A 27,799-nucleotide genomic window follows, 5' to 3' on the forward strand; every position below is an offset into this window, starting at 1 on the left:
TTTGTGCCTCGTCTGAGAAGGTGCATATGGATTAGGATGCCATTGTACAAACTCGATGAATGCCCTCTCTGTGGTACTGAATAATGAAATCCCTTGATGCTTTGTTTTCCCAAATAAATCTGCTCCAAATGTCGTCCCGTTTCCCTCAGATGTGTGGCCAAGCCAGCGGCTCCAGCAGCTTCCACGATCTCTCACGCATCTGGACGGCTGCTGCATCAATATGTATATATGTTGGGAGGGAAATGACATCAAGCATTTTTAATCAAGTCTCAACTATAGGAAACCACACCGACTGTCATCCTTCAAGTATCATTTATTCTCAGGCTTCCCATCTGTGTTTACAACACATTTACTTTTAGGTCTTTGCTGCTCAGATCTGACCTTTTGGTGAAAGAGGACTCTGTTCATGCAAAGCCAGGAGCGATCTTCGTGCGTTCACGTGTCAATCAGTTGATAAGACTGATGTGACAAATGATGCATGCTTTCTGGACTCAAATGTGAAGTCAGTCTAACAGCCACTCTCTGACATGTATCAATGCATAACTCCAGATCTCCATCGCTGTGATCCATGTGACAAACGATGCAGAAATCTATTTCTGTTATCACAAAAACATGACCCACGGATACAAGAGCTTATCAATTAGGTCTCCCGCTGCTGCACCACCGAAGGCTCAATTTATTCAATGGTATGTCCCAGAGTGCAACCACACAGTGTGATGGATGGGTGACCTTTACATAGACTTCCCATGCAGAATCCAAATTCCAAATATTGTGTGCTTTTTATTGATGACTGAGATGTTTAATTGTTTAAAAAAAAAAAAAAAAACACATTCCATGTTTATATGTGTTTATATGTTATCTATTTTCTGCTGCACAACCACAAACACATTAAGCGTTTCATTGATTCTTATTGATTATTGTTATGTAAAATAGCACACAGGATCTGCATTGACATCTATTCATGACTGAATCCATTCATAAATCCTGTTATTTTTGAGGTAGAATAAAGGAATTTACAGTATTTTTCAACAAATAGGCCACAGTAAAGTCTACTGTACACGAACAGATGAACTCGGATATACAGTAGGCATCTGAACTCCCCTAACCTGAGAGCTAAATAATCACACAACAGTCCATTGTGGGATTGTTGCATTGAGGCACAGTTAAGCTACAACTGCAGGGATTAAATGAAAGCACATGATGATTCAAACCGCGTGATTTCACAGTCGGCTCATGCAGGACCCGAGCGTTTCCTCTCCTCTTGTCTCCTTTCTGCTTTCTCCCGGCACGCAGTCCACTCCTTCTCTGTGTCCGGCATGGCATCCCCGCGGCTTGAGACCTTCTGCTGCCCGAACAGAGACGCGGCGACGGACTTCGTGGTGACCTTCCAGTCCACGTTGTTCGGGGCTCTGGGTCTGGGCAGCGCCGCGCTCAGCCTCCTGTTCGCCGTTTTACAAATCCTGCCAAAGCGCAAAGGATACAGAAGACTGGGACAGTACCCGCTGCCGAGGCCTCCGTCCTCCTCCCGGATCCTGTTCATCATCAGTATATGTGACATACTGGGATGCGCAGGTAAACTAACCCGTTTGGCACAATTTATGTGACAGAAAGTTGTTTTTATTCCCCAGAACGTGCTTCCTGGATTTAATTACGCACGCAAATGTGTGTTTTTAACCATTTTGTTACACAACAAAAGTTACACAACAAATGAAATGTTTCATAGCTGTATAAACGTTACACAGCTATGAAACATTTCATTTAATATATGTTTAATAGTTAATAAATCAGTCATGAGTTTTTGCAGCTTGTTGAGTTGATGTTACATGTCGTTAAAAAGTGGGACACTTTTCATAAACATCCAGATCTCAGCTCAGACTTTCTCATAAACGTGTGTGTAATCAGATTTAATCAAGAAGTTAAGTTGTGAAGCTGCTTATTGTGAACCAACAGAATGAATCATGATCCTCTCATGTGAGTCATGAATGACTCTGAGGCAAACTTCTTTCTTTTTCTCCCCTCTTGATCTGAATTCATCATTTCTCCTGCAGCAGCAGCAGAATAGTCACACATTTAACGGCACACTGAAGGCTGGAGATGGTTTTCACGTCTCGGCATCACAACCGGTGTGATACTCGAGCTGCTCGTTCATCACTTTGCCTCTCTGTCTTGGTGAAAGAGGAGGCAGATGAAGTCATGTATTAGTACTCATTGCCTCAGTACTTCATCCACCAGCGCGTATATATATGTGTATATATATATATATATATAGAGCTTGAGGCTGACACAGTTTTAAAAAAAGAACACAACAGCATGCAGATGTCTGCATCACATTAAGATTCTGGGAGAGCTCCCGTTTTTCTTTCGCCGCCCCACAGCGAAGAGTCTCCTGTAGGAAATGGAAACACCCTTATAAAAACACACCTGGAGGTGCTTCATATTTCCATGAAATAAAGCACGCTATTAAAAGGATCCCATGGCTGAATGTAATTCATTATCGCACTTCATAATAACCGAATGAAATGATGCTTCTTGCATGTTAACAAAAACCAGCTCCTCCTGGTGGAACGGGATCTGGTTTGGAGGATCATGTGTTGTTTGTTTCCCCCCCCCGCCCCTCCAGGTATCATTGTCAGGTCATCTGTGTGGCTGGGTCTGCCCAACATCACCGACCGCATCTCGCTGGCCAACAGCACCGACGCCTGGCCCGAGGTCTTCTGCGTTGGCAGTGCGGTACGTATGACCCCCTCTGACACCTTGTTTAGCCATCAAACGGTGCAGCTGTGCATGAATGAATGGCACGGCGACTATAGTGGGGAAACAAACGTGACTTCTTATGAATAGAATCATCATATGACCTGTATAAGTTGTATCTCACGTGTGTGTGTTTACAGATGTGGATCCAGTTGTTTTTCAGCGCTTCTTTCTGGTGGACCTTCTGCTACGCCGTGGACGTCTTCCTGGTGGTGAAGACGTCTGCAGGAATCAGGTACTCCACCTCCCTCCTCCAACTCCTCATTCACAACCAGCAGAACGCGTAAAACGTCTTCCTCTCACTTGTGCCGCCTTTCTAAGGCAGATATGCTTCTTCTACCACGACACGAGTCCCATTTTTTGACACACTTTTTGTGTTTCAATAATCTAATATCCTTCCCTCATCATCCTCCAGATAAAGAGCTGCAGCATGTGTTGTGATCTCAGTCTCATGACTTGTTTCTCCCCCCCCCCCCCCTCCACCAGCACCATTATCCTCTACCACATGATTACATGGGGTCTGGCTCTGCTGCTGTGCGTTGAAGGAGTCGCCATGCTCTACTACCCGTCCATCTCCGAGTAAGACACTTTGGTGTTTTATCTCTGTGCACCTTTTTGAGCGTCCGTGTCGCTGTCTTTTCTCCCGGGAGAGTTGAGCACCGATGTCATTATTCTGTGGCGTTTTTTGTGCAGCTGCGAGCAAGGCCTCCAGCACGCCATCCCCCACTACGTCACCACGTACGCACCCATGCTGCTCGTCCTCGTGGCCAATCCCGTCTTCTTTAGTCGGACCATATCTGCAGGTCAGTCCCTCGCTCTCACCGTCTCTCCGGGTCAAATCCTCGTGCATGTGGGCTTAAATATCTCTCTCCCTCCCTCTCTCTCTCCACCTAGTGACATCTCTGCTAAAAGGACGGCAAGGAATCTACACCGAGAACGAGAGACGGCTGTCCAACGAGATCAAAATCCGCTTCTTTAAAATAATGCTGGTCTTCTTTATTTGGTATGTTGGGGGGATGCACTTAAAGGAATAGTTTCACATTTTTTAGGGATTGGGGGTTCCACACACTTAGCTTAGCTTTAGCATGAAGAGAGGCACCAGTTTGACCCAGTTAGCCCGGCTCTCCTCGAAGGTAATGAACTCCACCATCCAGCACCACGAAAGCTCACTCGTTAACACATCATATCTCGTTTTGTTTTAATGCATACGAAAACAACATGTGGTTTTTTTTACGGGAGTTATGTGCCAGATTCTCTTGGCCCGGGCGAATGTAAATTCCTGTTTGCTGGTTGCCTAGCAACCTCGCCGTGACAACAAGACTCCAGGAAGTTATAGTTTACGCAACAAATATAATGTGGTGCATAACACCCTGTAAAATCGCAATATGTTGTTACACTTAATAAGCATATTTCCCAAATTAGTGCACAACCACAGGAATGTGTTTGTAAGTTATTATTTGGTCCCCTTATCAATAAATGTATGAGGTGAATTTACATTCCTTATATGGTGATCTAAGTGTTAATGATGAGCTACAGAAATGTATGTTACATCCTGCATTATCTCATCCTGACTAATGCGACATTAGTTTAGCGCCTTATTTGGTTTGTACGGCCGTTATGAAGTGTATAATTGATGAGGAGGCGATTTCACAGAAACTCCCATGTGCCGGTCCTCAACATTGATTTTCACAGCATAATAAGCGACTCGTAACAACGCTAATGAGCCGTATTGATGTTTTAGCTGGGTTCCCAACATCATCAACGAGAGCCTCCTCTTCTACCTAGAGATGCAAACAGACATCAATGACAACGGTTTGAGGAACATCAGAAACGCCGCCCTCATCACATGGTTCATCATGGTGGGTAAAAGAAAAACACACACAGAGTAAAGGATGTCACATGTCACACACACTGTGAATTCTTCTGCCCTCCGACTCTTTCAGGGTATCCTGAACCCCATGCAAGCTTTCCTCAACACCCTGGCCTTTCACGGCTGGACGGGCTTCGACGTTGACTTCAGACTGGAGCGGAGGAGGGAGCTGGCCTGGGACTCCGCCTCCACTTCGGTGCCCAACGCGGCGGGCAATAACCCCTTGGTGGGAAGCACTCTGCTCTACCAGAGTCACGTCCAGGAAGGCAAAAAGAACATGATGAGCAACGGGCACCACTCGGACGCCATCAGCGTGCTCTCTGAAGGTAAATGGAATTTGAGTGGCAGTAACAACTCGCCTGTGTATCAGGGATGGTGACGCTGTTAGGCATCAGCATCCGCTACGCTGCATATCTACTGATGGCTGGACCGCCTCCTCTTTATGTTCTTTTGGATGACGTCATTGTAGCATGATCATCCGCTGAGAAGTCTGCCCTGCTTTTTTCTTTTTCTTTTTTCATCATGGTGATTCATCATGATTTAAGTCACTTCAGTGGCAAAGCTCTGGAGACACTGACCGGGATAAAGTTAAAGCTTTCTGTGATAAATATTAAGTCGCAAAATATATTTTTTTAACCCGTGTTATAATGAACCATGGCAGGTTTGATCCACGGTGCACTGATTAGTACAATAGCATGAAACTGCATAAAGACAGATCGCAGCACTGTGATATAATGAAACTAATACACTGTCAACTGAGTGTAGATTCAACGCTGATGTGCTTTTACTGGGTAAAAATGTCAATATTTATGATCTCATTCTAGTAACACTGAATGATGACATGGGCACGTGTCACAGGAAGCAAAAAGCACAGTTATAATGAGAATAGTAAGTCAAAAAGTCTGCTGCGACAAAAAAAGCCTGTTAAGATATGATTAAATGTATTTTGGGATAATTCTGAAAAGCATTTTATACCATTTTCTTTGTGCACAATGTAGATCACTTGTACGGAGGCCATTCGGTGTTTTGTGTCACCGTTCAGTGTTTCTGAAATGATGAGTCTTTAGAAATAAAGTGGATTTTGTGAAGGATTTTGTTTTGTTTTGCACTCATTTATATAACCTGTAATGTGTTTTTTTTAAATTAAAAGCCAAAAACTTCTAAAATGCAATCTGGAAATATAAAAGATAATTCCCAAAATACATTTGTGATGTAGGGGTGTGTAAATGCAAGAGATCTCAGTAGATCAGCAGTTTGTTGAACTGTTGCCATGTGTAGTAACACCCAGTAATCTACCCCTCATTTTGTCTTGCTAGGTTCAGAGTCTAGTACAGTTGAAATCCACATTTCCAGCGAGGTACAGGACTATGAGGATGTAGACGCTGACGGAGAATCCTTGGAGAACTCTGTGAGGCACTAGGTGTATTCGACAAGCCGCCTCCCTGCACGTCTTCTGTGTGACATTCTTCTTTTAGCCACTTTTGTTTTAGTTTCTTAGCCTCTTTTATCCCATTGAGATTTCCCCCAGATATTAACTGGTCATGAGATTTCAACATAAGTCTCATTCTTGATTGTAAGCCTTTCATTCCTTCCTAATTTTTTTTTCTTTAATCTGTCTGCTACTTCCCAGTCTTAGCAGTAAGTTAGAACAAACATTTCCATATTAATAACTCACAGGCTGACCTTTTAAAAGTGCTTGAATCATTTCTCCCGGGACATTCTCTGAATAAGATGTGCATTGGTTTTGTGATGTGCACCTTTGTTTTTTAAGCTCTGAAAGCACAGAATGTAATAAGCTAATTACCTTTTAAAATACTGTTTTTCCAGTTGTCCACATCTTGTATTTTTGCACACATCTATTTTATACTTTATTAAAATTTCCAAAAGATGTGTTACGGTTTTGTTGATGACACTTTCTTAATGACTGAACAGAAATACACGCCGAGCTGAGAAAAAAAACACAGAATTCAAGACGCGGGTGGTTTTCTGATATCAAAATAGAGTGTTTATTTTGAGACACTGAATGACTTCAACGTTTTTGTCTTGGAAACAGGTGACTGCACCCTGGACCAGGGTGCCAGAGAGATAGTAGCCGTCACAGCACTTATTCCATACGGGGCCCCTTAGCACGCCAAGCATGGCCACCGACCCACAGCCCAATTCTCAGTCTGACACAGACAATAATGGCTCTCAGCAAATGAAAAAAATAACGTCAGAAAACAATGAACCACCCATTGACATCCAATTGTGACGTAAAAAAAAAAGAGAAAAGAAACATTGGCCCTTCGAACTTTCAGTAATATCTGACCCTTTGCTGTACCCACCAGACAAAAAGTGCACGTTTACATTGCTCTAGCAGACGTCGACTGAAAAGGGACCATAATAAAAAAAAAAAAAGGCAAATCAAAGTGGTGGCAAAGTTAGTTTGAAGACACTGTCTTTTCCATGAGATCCCAGTAAGCAGATGGAGCCAAACTTACTGTGCACACTGATGAAGCTTGACCCACAACACAGGCAATCTGATCCGCCGGCAGCATTCGGTGGGACTTAACGAGACCTTTTTTATTCTTGCAACAGCAGGACTTTTCATTGACCTTCGGGTCAAAAACGTGCTCTGAATGTCCAGTAGATTGTTCAGAGAAAGTGCCAAAGAGGAACCACTGTAATTTCTAATGTAAGTGTTGTTTTCCTGCTCAGGTCTGCCTCACACTCCTTAACGTTGATCCTGTGAGGTCCCGTTCCACATACAAAACACAGTTAAAGCAGAAACCGAGCAGGAGACTTTGATGACCATTTTCTCCCAAATATCTGACCAGACAATTCCCTGAATGCCGGTAACGAGGCGCACGTTTCTTCCACGGCTCCCAGGGATCAAAAGTGGAAAGCAAAAACACTGCTAAACACATCTGTGTGAAGCCGTTTGTGACAACTTGATGGATATGATTGGCCCAGTTGAAAAGACTATTAAAAAAAACAGAAAGCCGATGACACATGCACTTCATTTAAAAAGAGGTCTTGTTGCGTATTATCAGCAGAGATGTGACAGCTCTAGCCATTAATGAGCCCCTACAGAATGGCAATAACGTGTACTGTATATAAACATATATACACAGTATATAAGTCTGTGTATTAATCTAATTTACATATCTTTACATTCTGACATTTACATCCAAAAAAGGGAGAAAATTCTCTTTGTAAACCACACTTTTCACATCTTGTCCACAAAATGACTCTCTTCTAATCTCGAGTGAACTGAGCAGGTCATTTTTTCGGAGGTTAGGACTGTTTCTTGGCAGGTTTTTTTCCTTTTGTTGACCTGATGTTAAACCTAAGAACTACCTTGCAGCGGCACATTCAATTTTGACTTTCAGAAGTCCATCTGTGGAGGGAAAAAAAAAAAAAAAAAAGATGCAAGAAGTACTCTTGAAACAAACTATTCTCCACTGGGAAGAAGTGAAGCACCCTGTCCACGGACAATAACGGTGCTTCAGTATTGATGTTACTTTTACCACGTCTCACGTTAGTTCATTTGGACATGAGGTAACATTTGCTCAGAGGAACTCCAAAACCACAACCTTTCTTTCATAATTTTGTTGCCTTTTCACAGCCAAACACATGTCTCATTAACACGGTTCTCTTTATATAAAACTCATCTTTGTGTTTCCACCCTTACAACCCGATAACAGCTGGAGCAGTGGCCCGGAGGGATCGCAGCACTTTCTCATTAGAAAAACCTTTAAAACGCGGATGCACCCAGGGAGTTGGATTCAGTCCAGTCTCGGGGATCTCTCAAACGGCTCTCCATTACGTTTCCAACGGGCGTCTCACAAAAACACACATCAACAAAACTGTAAGGTGCATTTAAGTCCTCAGAGGCTGCTGCAGTCCTGTGGTTTTTACTCCTGTGAGGGGTTTCGCTTTTCTCCACCTTACAGCTCTTCCCGAGCAATGACAGTGTGTTTGCTGATGTCAGAAGAAGGCAATTTGCTGCACATTCCAGGACTCGTCATCAAAGTCTCCATCCGGCTATTTTCGGAGATCAAGAACACATACCTAGAAGGTAAAGGATTAGGTGACATTAATAATGCATTTCAGTCAATTTAATTTGCAGGTAGCAAACCGAAAAAAGTAAAGTAGTAACATTCGTTCATTCAAATGTCTGTGGCTTACCGAGCCATCTGATGCGCTGGCACCAACTTTGTCCCCAGTGCTGTTCCAGCACACCTCGAAGATACCGCCAGTGCCCCGGAAGCTGTGCACCAAGGCCCCGGTCTGACACAAGAATGCAAACAAATTAATGACCAACTCTTGACAGCAAATACAACGAATCCTCTCGGGCTGTTTGTAAACCGTGTAAATCAGGCACTCACCATGGTGTTCCAGATGTGGACACACTTGTCGAAGGAGCCGCTGGCCAGGTGCTGGCCGTCGGGGCTGAAGGCCACGCTGTAGACGGGTTCCTGGTGCTTGGTCAGCGTGTGAATACATACGCCTCGCTCGACATCCCACAGCCGTACTGTCGAGTCGAAAGAGGCGCTGTGGGAAAACAAGAGGACACCGATCAGCACAAACGATTCCTCAAAGTTCTAGTCAGAAAAATGAGAACTAGTTTCTTTAGATCCTGCAGGATGCTTTTAAATGCATTATTTCCAGGTTTATGATTATTAGCCCCAAAAGCTCATAAACAGAAACAAAGGAATTAATAACATATCTTAAGAAGCTATAGATCACAGTTTGTGTATTGTTGGCTTCAAAACATCTTTTCACAACACCACATTGTCAAACTCACATCTCGGAAACATCATTAATCAATGCTCATACACAGAAAGGTCACACTTGGCAATTATACACGTGTGGAAAAATGTGACGAACTGTGAGCATCTGTGACCCGAAAACTGAGACAAACTGAGACGGTGCTGAAAACAAACTGATAATTAAAAAAAAAAAAAAAAAAAGTGGCTGATTTCAATTAACAGCTTTTCTTCACCAAGGTATAAATAGGCAGGTTTTATCTCCTATGGGTGCCCTTTGGCAGCAAATTAACAATGCAAGTCAATTCAAGTTGTACTACACACACGCTCTTCAACGGTGACATTTACTTAAGATGATGAAGTTCTTTTCTAGCAGTGGCGATAATGGCAGGTTTTATATCCGATGTGAACTCCAGCCAGGTACACTGGGTTGTCAGTAATGGCATCCAGCTAGAACATTTACACATGTGTGCACATCTGGGTCAGGGTACAAGGCTTTGGGCCACTGACAACGATTTTGCCTGGAACATAATTTCTTCTGAAATAACAGGCGTCCTCTTCCCCCACACACACATATATACATAGACCCACATATACACAGTTTGCTTGGACTTTTCTTTCAAAATTGAGCAATGTGTGTGGCAGCAGAGGACGGTACTAAAATGTGAGCTATGTGTGAGAGATTCCCACCTGGCGAGCATGATGTTGGAGTTGGGGTTGCTCGTACCGGGGCCCGTGGGGCTCCACTTGATTGTGTAGATCTCTTTACTGTGAGCTTGGAGATCGTGGACACAGGAATCCTGCTTCATACTCCAAATCTGTGTTGGGAGGGAGACGAGAGCAAAAATGTGATGGAATTCAATATCGGCCACTCGGGTGTTGCCGCCTCTCGGCTCTAAAGACGGGTCTCACCTTTAGGGTCATGTCATCGGAGCAGGAGGCGAGCAGCATACCCGACGGATCCCACTTAATGGCGTTAACTTCATTCTGCAATAAAAACACACAACTCGTTAGCGGGGCCGTCGATGGGGCAAGCGTGGCATAAGGTCAGAGGAGCGACAGAGAAAAAAAGCTGTTCACCGTGTGACCCTGGAAGGTTTTGAGGGGCCGGTCGTTGCCGAGGCGACATACGTGGATACACATGTCGGTGCTGCAGGAGGCAAAGGTGGTGTTGTTCTGCCAGTCGACGTCCAGTGCTGGGGCTGTGGAACATTTGAACGAGCCCGGATCATTAAGGGTCGGGGGGTTTACGAGCCAGTAATATAACCACAGCTCACAGCTGAGCAGGAAGCCGTTCCCATCCTATTTATTAACTACAGTTATACGCTTGATTTATTCTTCTGCTTTACCTGAGTGAAAAGGGAACTGCTGCTTGGCTTCTCCTGTGTGTGCGTCCCAAATGATTGTCGTCTGGAAAATGGAATTGAGCATTTCAAACCACCAATGCAACATTTTCTTTAGTGCGTCATTACGAAGAATCAAGAAGGCTCTTTAAAATGTACTCTCAAGGACGACCAGGGCTTGAAATAAATCTCCCCAATAAAACAAAAATGCATGCAGCTACTGTCACATTCATTGTCTAGTTTGTGCACCCTTGCTTTATGTGTGTTGATACAGTATATCTGCAGCTCATGTCACTGCAGCACGAAAAATGCAAATCAATGCAAATGCTGCATAACCAAATATCTCATTGTTATGCTACAGTGATATGAAGATATAGTTAGGTGAAATAATTATTAACATAAGGTTTTTTTCTCTTGCACAGTCGTTTAGCAAGACCAGAAAAAGTACATTACAGATTTACACTTTGGCAGATGATCAATAAAGTTCATTTCAAGCCCCAGGACTGCTCAGGGAAAAACACACACAGGTGGATATTATTATTGAAAGACACAAATCAATGCTTGTGGGCCATTATGAAATACCTTATCTACACCAGCGCTGAGAATAGAGTTCCCCTTCTTGTTCCACTTGAGTGCAAATATGGGCCCTTTGTGCTGTCCCAAGGTGCTTGCCAGATTTCCTAATAGATAGGAGTCATATCCATTTCTTTCAGAAACACACACACACACAATCACAATGGCATGAACCTAATGGCACTGTGCTGGAATAACGTAGGACATACCATCCTTTGTCCATATCCTGGCGAATCCATCGTACGAGCCCGTTGCCAGGAGAGTCCCATCGCTCTGTTGGATGGGAAGATAAGAGGATCGTTACGTAACCGTCTCCAGCCGCGCGGGTCAGATGCGGACGGATGATTCGGGAACCTACATTCCAGTCGAGTGAGGTGACGTCTTTGTTGCTGGGGACATCCTGGCCACCTTCTCGGATACAGTGGCGCAGCACCAGCTGGGTGGAGTTGGAGTTGTTATTCTCGTTCAGGTTCCAGATCCTGGCGGTGGAGTCCCCCGAGCTGTACAGAATACCAACGCAACAGGAGGAGGGGGAGGAGGGGAGACTGTCAGCGATGGATCTTATGAGGTCATATATCTTTCTAAATCAAAGCCGAATCGTGCGTACAATATAGCATGACTCATCCAGCACGCATTAAGATCAGGGACTCACCCCGAGGCCAGCAGATCGCTGACAGGGTTCCAGGCACAGATGAACACTTCAGACTCGTGGCCTCGGAGCACTGTGGCTTTACTCGCTGGTATCTCCACATCTATATCCATCTCCATGGGCTCACTGTGGTTATCTGAGAAGAGTGGGGGCGCACACACACATATTTATACATGCATCAACACACACACACACTTGTAAGCTATGACTACTTTACATAAAACGCTGATAGATGTACTTCTAATGAAGGTTTGTGGTGGTAAAGGGCTAAGTTTAAACACACACTTTTCACTGCATAATGAGCACACAGTCACGAGAATATGTGGACGCTTCCAGATCGTTTCTCCCATGTGAACGCCAGAAAGACACTTGAAAGCTTTGCTCACACCCGACTCTTCCCGTTGCCATCCACACCTCTGAATTAAATTCCTTTGGGATGTGCTGAAGCAAACATCCACTCCTCTTACCCTCGTCTCAAGAGCCACCTGATCCACACCTCTCGGGTTTCATTCACACAACAAGCTGAACAGCTACTAACGATATCACATTGCGTGAAAACCCACGCAGCTGTTTTTATTTCCCTGTGGGAAAAGCATTTGGACATGCCATCTGAAGTAGAACAACTATTGATTTTGTAGGTGTAGATGTAGGTAATACTGCAACTACTACGCTGCAGAACGCAACGCAGGAAGAGCAACTCGTCTTTGAAAATGTTCCACTTTCAGATTCATATCAACGTTAATGTAGCTATGCGTCATTACTAGCTGAACCAGAGACAACCGAGCATTATAAGGAGTCAGAATTATAATTCAGCCACGGTGAAAAAGAAAGTACGTATGTAGTTTTTTGACATGATATTAGATTTATATATAGATTCCTTATGAGCTGCAAGCCTAGAAACTAACATGGAGAACTGACTTGTCCTTTCTTTTAACCATACTTGATTACCATTTGATCACATAATTATTTTTTCAAGAATAAGTGCGTGTGTTTAAAAGAGTCAACGTACTCATGTTGTGAGTGCCGTTCTCCTCCCCGTTGACGGTGGCTTCTCCGTTCTTTGGTGCGTTGGACTGGTTTCCAGAGGTCGAAGCTGCCATGGCACAGGCCGCCTGCTGCTGGGCTAACTTGTCGCGGAAGGCCTGCTGCCGCGTCTGCACCACGTCTGGCATCACCGCGTCGATGAGCGACAGCGACTCGATGGGCCGACCGTCGAAGACTGTACCATCCTGTCAGGACAACAGCAGTTAGTAACGCATCACGAGACAATGGGATTTTTGATTAGTTTCCCAATAATGATCAATTAGAGTGGAAGTGCGTTTTTCCTACTGGGCATTCTTCTGCGTTTCTTACAGACTGAACACGTTTAAAGCATTTGCGGTTAACCTGGCGTGTTGCAGATCAAAGCCTGTCTTTGTATTATAAAGCGATAGAAAACATCTGCGGGAGCCAGTAACAGCAGGTCCCTGTCCTCACCTCATTAATGCTGATTTCTGCCTCCACATACTGGAGCCCTTTCTGCAGGATGGAGATGAGGGCTGCAGGGGGCACTAGTGTTCCATTAATGTTTGACTGGCTGATGTGGCTCTCGATGCCAAAGGTGAATGCTGAGTGGGAGAAACCTGAAAAACAAACCGCCATTCACATTCATTAAAAAAAGGCAGAGTGGCATGCACAAGGTGTTCACAAACACAACAAAAATACTCAAAGAAAAGCCTCGTCTGATCCAAACAAAGCTAACAGAATATGAATATAACAACTGAATGGCATAACAAGTGCGACATTAGGGAGTATAATAAAGCCCGCCAGTGGCAATGTTGACCTCTCACGGCTACTAGGAAGCATTCTGCCAGTAATGAAACACAGCAGCTAGGATTTTAATCGCTGATCCAAATCCTATCGAAGCCCAAACAGCATGTTGACGTCTAAGGAGCGAGGCAATATTCTGTACACCCACAAGGTGTTCATATTACAGAGGCCTGTTTATTTCCATCCGTTTGAACGAGGGGGACCTCACACAGACTTGTTATTTCCATCTACTTACTATGAGCTGAAAATATCTTCTCTAAAGTGACCATGTTTGATCATGCATAACGTAAACAAACAGTAGCATATCATGTGCTTTGTCTTTGTTCGTGACAATTGCAAATCTAGACCATGTTCATATAGGATGTGCATAGTTAGAAAGTTAATAAAATCATGTATCAGGTCCAATAAATCAAGTTATTTTAGCATAATTGGTGTGTCTAGAAGTTATTATAAAGACAAACCTGATTCCTGGAGGTATCTGTAGACCAAGAAGTTCACTTCGTCACTGGTAATACTCATCTTAGCCCAATGAATGGGAGGAGGTATGTTGGAAGGCTGGGCTCACTCCTGAAAACACAACACACAGGACACAGATTAATATTGAGGTCTGCCGTCTTGCGTGTGTCATATCCGTTTCCTTCCATTTAAAGTTATTGATCACACAAAACCGATGCAGATTCTGCACAAATCCGTCCTGATCCTCGTTGTCATGCAGACATGAGCAAACATATTTGAATAGACGTGCACACACTGCCTCTGTTTGTACATGCTCACTCTCCCATTGCACGATTCCTTCCATTGGCTGGGTCACTTAACCTGTAAATCCATGTCGACTGCTGAATGTAAGAATTCCTGCCTCTCTTTTCTGCTGGCTTTCTTGTGGCCTAATGGGAGTGTCTATATCCATTTGGCTTTCATTGAGAACTGAATGGTGCTTCCCATTAGTGACCCAGCCAACCATCCAGATGGAAAGAGCCCTGATAAAGCAGTAAAGATATTAAATGTCTGTCTACTGCCCATCTCGTGAATTACAGGGGAGAGCAAAAAGCGAATTATTCATAGCGGCCGGCATGACCTTCTCTTCTGAGTTATTTTCAACAAATGCTGGTGTTTAATGGAGCTTATGTTAACATTTCAATTGTGATCGTCTCAAAAACCGATGGGCGCCGAAAGGAACATAAACGCAATTACGTTTTTTAATCCCATCATGTTGTTTTATTTCCCCTCGGGCGGATGCACATGACAAAAATACTGTAGATTTCATAATTTCCCAACGGCTCAACCGTATGTTATGCGAGCGTTGTAACAAACATCGTTTGTACACCCACACGCGATGTACACACACAAGAAAGAGAATCCTCTAAAAGTAGGTTATGGTTCAAATGCAAGCTGAGAATGAGTCATGACTAACTCAAACCCATCATGTATAACTATATCCCTCGCTACCTCACTGGAAAACCAAGGGACAGACATTTTGCTGAGAATACAAAGAGAAAAATGAAGGCGGTGGGGGGGGGTCAGGTATGAAGACTGCATCGTGGCTGTCCAACTTTCATTCCAAACACTGTCCAGGCCCACTCAGGTTCCCCTTTGGTAGCATAGCAACAAGAGAGATCCAGCAAAATAGACAGAGAATGGTGTTGTCCCAATTACCAGCGGGCACGCAGCCAGAGGGGTTGAACATGTTACTCAACATGAATTATTCACTTTCGCCTTGGTATATTCTTTCAGATGGAGTCTGCCTTCATTGTACCACAACAGACACGCTACGGGCTGGAATCATAATCATCTCTAACTGGTGCACCCACAAAAATAAAGGTCATTTTATAATTTTCAATGGGTGCTATTAAGGGTGCCCTGTGGACATTCCTTGTAAACAAACACAAGTTGTGTTTGCACGCGCTGTTGTTTACCAAAGAAAAGACCATGGTGCACAGTCTCGAGGACAAACAAGCATGTATTTCACATTTGCAAAGCAATGTTTGCATCCATGTTTTCGCGCTCGGAGTCTTTTCTTCCCTTCTTTTGTTGGCACGTCACAGCCACTTGTAAATCAGTGGAATAGTGTGAAACCACTGACGGGGTTGTGTATGCCGTGCATGTGCCTTTTCATGCCTGTGCACAAGGCGGACCAAATGGGCTCATGAATAAACAGCTCAGCACTACTAGAGGTCAAAAACTCCACAGGTGACCTTAAAGGAACACCTGCATTAAAAAAAAACTTCAAAAAAGCAGAACAGAATCTCACAGAAATGCTGCTAAATCTAAACTAATACATTCATCTCACGGGTTTCATACATTTTCATTATCATTCAAGCATCAACAAACAAACCTCTTACTCAAAAGGCAAACAGTCCATGCTCCTTTCTGCCAGAACACACAACACTAAGCTTGTCCACATAAGCCACTGTGCCCCGGTTTGACCAACGCCACTGTGTTTCTATTCAGCTTGGAAACCAGGGGTATCCACATCAAAGCGAGGCCGCCACAGCTACATACCAAACAACTGGAAACATAATTAACAGGCCGTCTGGAGGGGCTCGGGTCCCTTTGGTGCAGGGCAGCAGCAGTAATCCCTCTATCAGATGGGCCAATGATGCCACCATCCATTAAACAACTCCCTGGGAATGCAGGCCTCCTTTGACCAAACAATGTGCCCTCTGGGAAACCAGACAAAATGCTAACCTCTGCAATGGTGCTGAGGTTTATTCACTGAAGTGATAAGTGGAGCCAAAGCCTGAAGATATGATCCCTTTTGAAAAAAGAAGACAAAAAAAGGAAGAAAAAGCTGCTTCTACAACAAAAACACAGTTTACCCGACACAGATCTACATAAACGTAGGAGCTTTATACAGTAGTCACAATATTTACACTAAAATATAATCATAATTTTAGGAATCACGTTCCAGATTGTATGAACAGGTAATTCAGTGAGCAAATAATATGATTTTTATTTTATTTTTTAAATATAGTGGAATTGAAAATCAAGAAGACCCTGGAAATTAATGCAGGCGACCTCCAAGCTGCACAACAGCTATATCACATCGCCATTTCTATAGCATTGGGAATCATGACACACGGTGTAAAATGGAGAAATCTCATTGCCATTGACACCTTTAACCCAACAAGAAACCCAATACAACCTGTGTTTATACTAAATGCTGGCGGAGTATCGATACAGGAGGAATGAGACCAGATTATGTGTTACAAGCACCGAATCGATCCAATCCCATCAGCGGCAATGAAACACCGTGTTATTTTCAGTGTGTAGTACCCGAGACAAAGAGGGATGTGCTAATGTAACATGGCCAACAGCAGTTTAATGTTACACGTCTGCCAGCACTACAGCTGTAAGAGTAAAATATTGTGTCAATTCATACTTAACTTGGAAAAACTCTTTTAAAAAAACCTCCAACAATAGAGCTGCCGAGCCATCCTCTGCACTACATCTTGTTTTCTACCCAGTTCTGGCTGAAAATGTAACGGCATACGGATGAATCCATTTTACTCCTCATTATTTCCCCTCTTCTATTCCTCCTTTCCACATGACGTTTGTCCTTTGATCCTCCTCGCACTGTTGCATAAATGTCATCCCCTCAACCAGCGGATTCCACCGGTCACTTGTCGATTACACATTTCTGACCACCAACACCAGAAAGAGCAAATGTTCTTGCTGTGTGACAAAACACTGTCGCAACAGAGCCCAGATTGAAGTATATTAACAGCATTTCTACTCACTATGATTTAGTTGCCTGTAGCTTTAAATTATTATTTTCATTTTCTGGTCTTTCAAACTAAATTACAGCTGAGTGACGATTGTTTAAATGTATGTCAAATATCATTTTCATTTAATTTCCAAATGCAAACAAGAGGACTGCTTGCAGGAAAGAAGGGCAGTGGATGGATAGGCGAATGGAAACCAATGATGAGAACCCCCGCTGTGGTCAATCAGTCTCATTAGGGGTTAACTTAAGGATGTTTACTGCTATGTTGTGGTAATTACCTGACAATGTAAGCTAGACCGCCATCATGCTGAGCCTTCATCAACACAGGACGGCAGATTTTTGCAGACGTGCTGGTTTCACTACACAGCTGATGTAGACAAAGTGTACTACGGAATAGGGTTCAAAGAACCTCCCGATGACATAGATCATTATCTTGTAAAAAAAAATATATCCACCTATCATAGGGATATTATGTTAAGATATGCTTGTGCATGAAGTTGTGAATCTGAAATATTATAAGGATCTGATTGAACGGCCCCTGAGGTTTAACAGCTCCACAACCTCTGCGGTTTAACGCTGACAGGAACATTGTAGAGTCTCAAAGCAAACAAGAGTTTACTCATTAATCGGGTTGTTTGCCCAATATATGTGGCCATATGATGAAGAACAGAACTACTTACTGGAACTAGTCTGAGGAGAGACATTACAGAGGACAGTTGTTGATTTTTTGTTTTTGTAACCAAAAGTGTCAAAAATCACAGAGTATTTTAATCCAAACACTGCTTCAATTCAATACAAAGCTGCTACAGTGTTGTGTTTGAAATCACAGGAACACAACTAATTAGACATTGATTGACACGGTTCAATGTATCGGATGAGAACTGCGGTGATCATTCAAAAAGTATTCGAAAAAGTATTTGAGCCGAAGCCAAACAATACATTACACAGGCGTGGGCACCATCCAAGGATTGCACAACAACACTATGAGACAGTTAAACAGGGGGAAGTAGCGTGCTTAGAAACTGAGATACATTCAGATTTTGCTGATATCAATTTCTAAGAATGAATGTGGTTTTTCATAAAGAAGAGACACCATGGTGAACGAGAACTATCATTCAGCTGCTTAACCCTAAAGTGATTCCATCATAGCTGGTATACAATAAAAGAGAAAATTGCAGATTTAACCTGATCTCATCTAGATTAAAAAATAATAATAATTGCTAAACGTTGTAGGTGGGCTGATTTAAAACACAATTATTTTTAGTTTCCAGCTACTCTGGTTAAAACAAACATGCCACTGCACATCATCACTTGAACAGCACTCTAATTAGGGCTTGTATCGTAAAAATCAGCCATCCATCGCTGAAACCAAATAAAATGCATTCCGAGCGTAAACATTTGAATGTAAAAATGCGCGACGAGAACTACAAAATCAGCCATCTCCTACACACGCAGCTTTTTTTTTGTGTGTGTGAAAGAATGATGTTGAAAACCAGCATACCAGGGACCCCATTTTCTCCTGAACAGTCACCTCCTGACAGATGTGCAAACAAGACCTGGAAACAGCAGCCATTTTCTCTTGAACTGCTCTGCTGAGTAAAACCCGCCTTTGAAGCTTCTGGTTGGGCTGCAGTCTTATGGGGGGAGGGGAGCGGGAGAGGTAGGGTGGGGGTGGGAATCAAAGTGGGGGGATGGTGGAATGGGAGCAGGGTGATAAATAATCATCCTCACACAGGTAATCACAACAACCATTTGTGCATTATTCTTTGCCTCTCTCAATGAGTCACTTAGCGACAGCCAATGTAGGTCAGCAAACGGTGGGGGATGGGAGCCTTCTGTCTCCAGGGGAAACACTTCTCCCACGCCATGCGAGACAACAGTCGGCGGGTTTTCAATCAAACCGAAAGACTCGACCCCCTGATTAGCACTCCTTTAACTAGGAGGGGAAGAAGTCGCTTGTGAAATTACCTGCTGAGGTGATCAGTTGGGATGAAAACCTGCAGACTGTGTGGACACACGTGTGCAGGGTTGGCCACCCTCGCCACCACTAGGCCTAATCTACTGGTTCTTTCAGTAGTTAACAATGAAAAAGGTCATCAGGGTAACACATTAGTCGGGGGGGTATCCAGTGCCCGACTACAGCGACTGATACTGCAAACATGCCCCAATGCCGTAATCCTCACAAGATGTACAATCTTTGATGAAGAGCTACACCTTGATAGATTTACAGCTAGATTGTAAGGTGTGTATTTTCCTCTGCCAATAGATAATTGCACACTTCAGGCACAACCATCAAGTGTATTTTCTCCCGAGGGGAAGGAATGGGGGGATGGGAACCGACAGCGAGGATCCCTGAAAGGATTCATCATGACGGCTTCTAATCGGGAGCGCCAGGACCTCAGATCCACCCTCATGCTGAAGCCATTACCATCAAATAAAAATGACAACTCCCACTTGCCTATTGGTGTCATTTAGTATTCTCTGTGGAAACAAAGGACATCAGAAACCTATCTGCTGTTCAAAGAAGAGAACTACTGGGTCGGATTTTCCTTTTGATGTGGACAATATACACAAAAAGGAACACAAAATCCGTATTAATTATGTTGATGAATATATGATGAAACACTAGAGGAGATGAGAACGTTATTACTCCAACCTGTCTTGCTGGATAGTATTTCATCGTGTACCTGCAGCAACATGCCCATACCAACTCAGATCCTTGCAATTACTTAAACACACAATCGTTTTTAGTCGTTGCCTAAAATTACACTAGTACTCCACAGATGTATTTGAATTGTAAATACATAGTTGAATATATTATGAATATTTGATTGCATTGTATATTTGAATGTAATCCCACGACAGGAGTCACACAATGTCTGTTAATTGATAATGAAATGTAACATTAGGTCAAGCTGAACAAGCTGCAGAGAGTGACACCGTGTCGTAACAGCGAGCATTCAGCCTCATATGAACCAATCACGTTATCAGATGAGCGCTCAAGCTCAGACTAGTGACGTGGCGTGACGAAGTACTTACGATCTTACAACATTTGTACTTTTTTTTTTAATATAAAACATTTAAATGCCATTTTGGGCCAATTCTATCATCATCTCCAGCTTTTTCTGTAAAAGACAAAGCACTGGGTGGGAAAACAATCTGCTCATTGAAGCTTTTACAGGAACCAGGTTATTACAGAACACGAAAACACTTTGTTTTAGTCGCTCAACATAACCTGGTTTCATATGTGGATTTAAACGGGGAAGCAGTCGCTGTAGGGTATGCATGTGTACGGCTGTGTGGGGGCGGGTGGCAGCTAAACGTGGTGCAGAGGAGATAGTGGGACACAGAAGGCTCCATTGCTCAGTGCAGCAGACAAACACACTGAATAAAATCTTCATCTTCCCTGATACCAATTTGTCACTTAGACCATATAAAACAACACTTAGTCATTCATATAGACATAGCTGAACACATCTCTCTAAATATAAGCATATTCACTACTAGTGTAGGGCTAAGAATGTCAAATCCATTGGTCAAGTCTTGCCTATTATCATCTGTGTGTTTATGTACAATGACAAAATATATATATACATACACAATGTATGTCACCCTATAGCATGACCAGTTTGTAAGTGGCTTCACATCCATGACGGTGCATGCTTGTACGTTTATGTAGCCACAAGTTCCTTCGTATTCTGTCTCAATTCAAGAGAAACTAATCTGCACTGCTGTGTTGACATATTTTAGAGATGAGACCATCACTGACAGGAACTGAAACTATTACATCTTCATAGGAACGTACAGTATGTCTTAACAAGCTTTTACATAAGCAGTTTCATTAAGAATTACAAAAAAAACCTACACATTTTTATAATAATAGCCTCTTTGTTTGGCAGAGTAAATGTATGGACTACATTCATTCAATACGAAGAAATAAGTGCCCTTGAGATTTGTCACAGTCAACAGAGAGGCCACAGCCAGGCAATATCTTTTTTTTTTTCTTCAGCAAGATGAAGACTGCACAAATAAGCTGTGAACACAAGAGACACAACAGTGTGGGCCATACAAGTGTTGCTATGGTGACCAGAAGATCTTGCTTCTCTGTCAACAGCTGCTCATGCCACCCTAAATACCACACACACACACACACACACACACACACACACACACAACACACACAACACACACAACACACACACACACACACACACACACACACACACACACACACACACACACACACACACACACACACACACACACACACACACACACACACACACACACACACACACACACACACACACACACACACACACACACACACACACACACACACTTGAGCTTTCTTTCCATCTGACATCAGGGTCAAACAACCAAGGCAGACAACTGAAATACAGATCTACAATCTAAGCTTTCTCTTGATTGTTTCTTTACCGCGCATTTCCACAGCACTAACGTACACTAGAGATTCACCTTTGCAGCGTGCATCTCTTTCTCTACAGTGTCTATTCTGCTAAGCGGTTGACTTCACTTACTGAATAAATATCTGTATGTATAAAAGGCTGACAATGTAGACAACCCTGAACTGTGTTCATAATCCAAGAAAACAAAGATAGAGCATCATAGAATACCAAGAGCAGAATATATAATAATAAAAAATGAATGGATAAAATGCCCGACAAGTCAAGGTACTTTATCACATTAAAATGCAAGAATCGTGTAAATCCAAAAAGGTGATATGTGGAAAAGTCCAAGTTCCATTCATTTCCTCTAAAGACCATGTTAGGTGAACGATAGTTGTAGCGCTTCCATGGCTTGTATGGGCATGAAACTCTCCTGGCTGCATCATCGGTGGAAAACGATACATATCCATGTTACAGTAATATTTTTTTTACATGCTGCTGTTCTCGTTATGGTTTTGTCGAGTGTGTATACGCCTCTTTGTGTTTACTTTGCCGCTAAACAATACACAAAGCTTCTGACGAGATAACATGGCGGCATCAGGAGGTGGTGAAAAGATAAGACTGAGTGAGAAAAAAAAACAATAATCCCTTTTGTAAAGAAGTTTCTCACTCTGGCATGCATGCGCTTGCATAACTTCCTCTACAGTCACCCAGCAGCAGTGATAGTGCTCGGAACACATTCCTCCTGGAAACCTTCTTAAAAAACGATGGCCCGAGTTCAGAGGCGTCCCGGAATGACTGCAACATCATAATCTGTTGTTTCATTACTTTTAGTCAATGTTAAGAAATAAGATTATTTGTTTGCAGGGCTGTACGATTGATTCGATTTTAATCTGTTGACTGAGGTGGAGTGTTGGGACACACTGATTCAGCTCCAGTTGTGACACCGATAGCAATACCGGCCGATACGAGTGCCGATCCGATACCGGGGTTTAATAAATAAGCTGTAGGCCTCACTGGATGCAAGAGACTGGGATCATTGTTTTATGTATACGGTTACATCAGACAGGACATTGCATTCCTCGTTAAAACAAATGGTATCCCATATCAAATCGGCCCATTGTCACGACACCCGATCCAGCTGTTCCTGTCGGTATCGCACCAATATCCGATATCAGTATCGATATCAACGCATCTCTCGCAGATAGCCTATTAATCCCACGGTTTAAAATGCTTTGTGGGTCTTTTTAGACATTTCATCATCATCCATATCTATACAACGGATATGAACTGTTCACTAGAAGGCAAAGTCGATGAGTAATCCACGAAAAAAAATATTATCGCGATTAAGATTTTTGCGGTTATCAAGCAGCCCCACCCACAAAAAAAATGTTAGTCCGCTGACTGAGCATGACCTAACAGAGAGGAGCGGGCTAAAAAGTGGACATGTTCCACTAACAACAAATGTCAAGCATTTTAAAGAAGGAAACCTAATCTTTAGCTATGATAGAAATAGAAAATAAACTCTGATTAGTTGGTGGTAGAAACAGCTGAACATTGAACACACCCTTAAAAAGACATGGGGTTTCCTGTTACGGGTTTTAATTTGAACACCGGGACGGATTCGAGGCACACAACTGACCCAAGTTCACACGGCTATAAACAGAGCCGCCCTGAATCCAAAATAAATCCAAATTAATATCTATAGCCTTGAACTAGCCAGAACTTGTATGGGCGTTTATTTCAGAGTAACTAGTGGTCTGCCAGTTGGCTGGTAGCCTGTGCACACTGTATGACTCTTTTAGGGGGGGGGAGAGAGAATGGCTCACCTCCCCCCCCCACAGTCTATCATAAATAAATACTGCTAGAGAAATATTTGGACAGACCGATACAGAGCGCTGCTGCACCACAAGGTTGAGATGGGCTTTCTCGGGGACTTCCTTGCCCTACTTATGAGCAGAGGATACATTTGTGTGTCTAACACGATGCACGTTAGATTTCCAGTGGTCTCGTCTGAGCTTCGATTCGGTGACTCCATAGTAATTACATGAGGACTGACTATAAGCTTAGGATTCTACACATATGGCCACATTATACGTCACATTACATACAGCACTGAAACAACAGACGCATCACTGACCAAGTGACAGAAGAGCCAACCACATCAATGGATGCCCTCAGTACAAAAAGGGATACGTCTTCCGAAGTGCCAAATTTAAAAGAATGACTCAAATCTATTAAGCACTGAGAAAACGTACTCACTGTTTATAAATGGACCACCTTCAGGGCCATTAAGGAGAGGCAGTAATGACTTTACTAGGCACCGAGAATAACATATTTAGGGATCAATACGCTGAAATGAGGTGCACAAAGTGGTCTGAAACGTGCAGTTAAGACATAATAAAACTCCTATTGTTCTTTAAACAGGTGCCATTAAAACTGTTTTTGTAACTACTGCAATTAGGGTTGACTGTGAGTCCTTAACTGTGGTGAGAGAGAACTGGGGAAACACGCTAGTACGGCAAGGCAATACGGTTGAAAACAATATCACAATGTTGACGAGAAAACGGTTGTGAAAATATAAACCTGAGAGAAATCATCAACCATTTAGAGCCATTGACTTATACAACAACTGACCACCACTGATTAAATTCTGGACAGATGTAACCAAATGCTAAATATAGGCCAACTTTACGGTGAGAGGGTGCGATGGGCCAGTCCGTTGTACTCCAGGGGTGCTCTGCTCTACGGCATGCCCTGTAGCCTCAGTAAACTATAGGCTCCCTCTTTGTTAACCCAAAATGGAGCAAGCTAGCGAGCTGTGCTGAGAGAATAATGGTGACACCAAAACGGTCTGAGAAGAAATGTGTGGAATCGTTTTTGGATCCCGTGTCCTACATGTTAAAAACGTCACCGAGGCAAAACAAATATGAAGTCATCTGTTGGGTCGAGACGTCAATTTGACAAATCTGGGATGAGGTCACATGGGTTAAGCTCTTTCTTCTCTTTTTTGTTTACAACACTCAAGATTACGTCTTGATGATTCATTGTTTAATGTGGATAATATTTAAAAAAAAATGTGATATCACTATTACATAATCATGTTGCGATACAATTCCAGATCAAGACAACTATTCACGCCATAAACGCTGGTATATTCTTGTGTATATGTATGAAATCAAATGATAACAACAGTTATCTCTGTAGTGATGACATTAGTGAAGAGTGTTAGGTGTCATCCAGCTTATATTCAGTGGCTTAGTATTAAAAAAGCCAAAATGTCAAATAAAAAAATGGTATTGTGAACGTACAACAGCCAGGTCAAGAAGAAGAAAAAAAGGGGGAGTAGAATCAGACTAAGACAACACTCGCTGTGTTATTTCCATCTGGATCCTCCTCGTGTCTCGCTGTAATGGACATAATAAACACTTTGATGCCGACAGGCTAGACGGGACATCTGTAACTGTGCCTGTACATGCTGTATCTCATTATTCAAGAGACCTACTGAGAGCAGCCAGGGCCACGAACTGGAAAATAACCACTTATAGGTTCACCAGAGTGGTTTTTATTAAGTGTTACGTGGAGGTATGAAATCACCACATCTCCAGCTTCACATTCAAATGGAGTTTCCTTTCATAATTTTGGTGCCTGTAGTGTGGTTTTTAAAATGCATCTACAGCTGACACAACTTAACAATGCAGTTATACAGTAAGATGAACCCCCCCCCCCACCACCTCCTTCATGAGCTCTCCCGAGCCTGCACACAATATGAACATCATTCATATTTCAGGAACAAAAACATGACCGATGCTTCACTTGTGAGATTTCCTGTTGTGATATTAAGTGCAAAGTACGTCAGATATCCATGATAAATCCCCAAAAAATGGAGCATTCAAACTCTGTAACTTGTTGTATTTTTGTGAAGTAACACAGAGGAGAAAGAGAGGGAAAACACAGTCTCAGAAAAGTAGGATAAGAGAGGACATTTTTTTTTTAAAGACACAAGGAGGGATTTCAACACACGTGTGGAGTCACACGGTGACTATAAGCTGTGGCACCGGCGACCTCCTAATCAACCATAATCACCTATATTTCTGAACGCCATACCCACCCCCCTCCACCACCCCCACACACACACAAACAGGCTTTTAACCCAGTGCATCCCGAACCGAGCCACTTTGACCGGCTTACCTCGTTACTGCGAGAGTGAACTCGTGGTGTCCGCCGCCGCCACCGCTTCCTCTTCCACAAGGAGAAACCCTCTCCAACTTCTAGCAAGCTAGCGACGACTTTCCTCCCATGTCGCTTATCGTCATATTTCAAGTTCCGACCGCCGCTGCCGTGACTCACTCGTCGACTAATTTTCGGTGCGCCGACGGAGCAGCGACTGGTTGAGGAGGGGTGGTGGTGGTGGTGGGGAGGGGGGGTGTAATTTTTGGAGGAACAAACCCCGGAGTTTGTGTGGCTAGTGCGGGCTAGTTTCTCTGTGGAGTTTCACCGTTCACTGAGAACAGGGACGTAAAGAGACAAGCAGCAGCAGCAGCAGGCGCTGATCGGCGGCGGGGGAGAGAGACGTAGACAGAGAATAGAGAGAGAGAGAGGGGAGGGGGAGGGGAGGGGGTGAAGGCAAGGCAACTGACCTTAAACCTGAATATTGACATTACCAAACACGGGTTAACTCGTTTACTAAGCTCATTTCGTGTGTATTTCACAGATTACGGACTAGCATTTTGTAAACATTTGCTATCAAGCTAGCATCAAGAGATAAACGTAGGCTTCCGACTCAACGGTTGCCTGCTGTTACCACACATACTGTATTTTCTCCTACATCATAAATGTGCACCTGAATGTTTGTATTTTTTTTTTCTCTGAATTAAAATATTCGTATTCGGCTGCCCAATGTAAAGCACACACTAATACATTCTTAGTTTGATATTTTTTAATTTATTTATTTATTGTTATAGCATAGTAGAGTCCATATAGGCTACAGTGGTGCACGTTGCCTATCTGGCCTCTCCGAGCCACTTCCCCCTCCCCCAACGCGCACAACTATTTTTCGCCTGCCCGGTCACACAGCGGTTGATTAATTCTCCTTTCGCCTTGCTCAGTCATTCAGATTTGGAAAGTAAATAACAAGTTGACATCATTACGGCTCTACACTGGTGTGACACATTCCTTTGGTTACCGTACACACGGCAGTATGTGCGCAAAGACATATTCCATTCGAAAGCTACAACTGCTCCAGCTCCAACTGCAATGCATATATATCAACCAGAAAGGGACTTGATATTATTTGATAGAAATGCAGGCCTAATATGATGTTTATTTCACAGGTCGATTCTGATATTTTAGACCCATAATACTTGATTTGGGGCTGGTTTGAGGCTAACAGAATATTTTTTCTGGCAGTGTGGAAAAGACATTTAAGCAGCATTTCGACCATCAAGCTGAGAAATAACAAAGACCAGGTAAGAGTTAACCAATTTAATAATCCATGTCAGAGACTTACTTCTTGTGGCTGTAATAAAATTTCCAAGAAGGGTGTGGGGTTGTGTCTGTGGCACTTGGACTAATGACTTCAGTATTTCTAAAAAAATCTTGGCTGAAGCCCTGATTAGCAACTTAAACGGTGTCGTAATTTAGAAATGGGAAAGTTGCAACATTAGACTGTAGGACAATAAAAATAAACCCAATGACTATGAATACATGACAGCAAAACTTGAAAATTGCAGTAGATATGGGATTAGAATGAGGTTACTGTCTCACTGTAATGCAATCAAAAGAGAAGACGTATTTGAAGATGTCATGTATTAGCAGCTGATTAATTCTCTCTGTGTACAAAGGATCTCTTGTGTGCTACAGTCATTATCTCACTAATTGTCTGACTCTTCTGGTTTTGCCTCTACAGGTCACAGGTATA

At 43.0% G+C, this 27,799-nt stretch overlaps 2 protein-coding genes across 3 annotated transcripts; one reads left to right on the plus strand and one right to left on the minus strand.

Annotated features, from left to right (window-relative positions):
- Window positions 1–1,315: 1,315 nt before the first annotated feature.
- gpr143 (G protein-coupled receptor 143) lies at window positions 1,316–6,041 on the plus strand (the record flags this gene model as incomplete). Its single annotated transcript, XM_084022596.1, has 9 exons — window positions 1,316–1,572; window positions 2,621–2,730; window positions 2,892–2,986; window positions 3,238–3,330; window positions 3,445–3,554; window positions 3,646–3,754; window positions 4,493–4,610; window positions 4,695–4,947; window positions 5,938–6,041. The coding sequence occupies exons 1-9, from the start codon at window positions 1,317–1,319 to the stop codon at window positions 6,039–6,041; spliced, it is 1,248 nt and encodes a 415-aa protein (XP_083878722.1). The 5' UTR covers window position 1,316.
- A 563-nt stretch (window positions 6,042–6,604) lies between these two features.
- On the minus strand, window positions 6,605–26,337 carry tbl1x (transducin beta like 1 X-linked). Of its 2 annotated transcripts, none has more exons than XM_084022594.1 (15): window positions 26,071–26,337; window positions 14,208–14,313; window positions 13,414–13,559; window positions 12,947–13,166; window positions 11,941–12,073; window positions 11,647–11,788; window positions 11,498–11,561; window positions 11,298–11,395; window positions 10,722–10,782; window positions 10,453–10,574; window positions 10,285–10,359; window positions 10,063–10,190; window positions 8,992–9,157; window positions 8,792–8,893; window positions 6,605–8,674 (listed from the first exon to the last, which is right to left on the minus strand). In XM_084022594.1, the coding sequence occupies exons 2-15, from the start codon at window positions 14,263–14,265 to the stop codon at window positions 8,648–8,650; spliced, it is 1,542 nt and encodes a 513-aa protein (XP_083878720.1). In that variant the 5' UTR covers window positions 14,266–14,313; window positions 26,071–26,337; the 3' UTR covers window positions 6,605–8,647. The 2 variants fall into 2 exon arrangements, with proteins under 2 accessions (XP_083878720.1, XP_083878721.1); XM_084022595.1 differs by lacking the exon at window positions 26,071–26,337 and adding an exon at window positions 18,972–18,995.
- Window positions 26,338–27,799: the final 1,462 nt, after the last annotated feature.

Source organism: Eutrigla gurnardus, assembly GCF_963514095.1.
Source record: "Eutrigla gurnardus genome assembly, chromosome: 12".
NCBI lineage: Eukaryota > Metazoa > Chordata > Actinopteri > Perciformes > Triglidae > Eutrigla > Eutrigla gurnardus.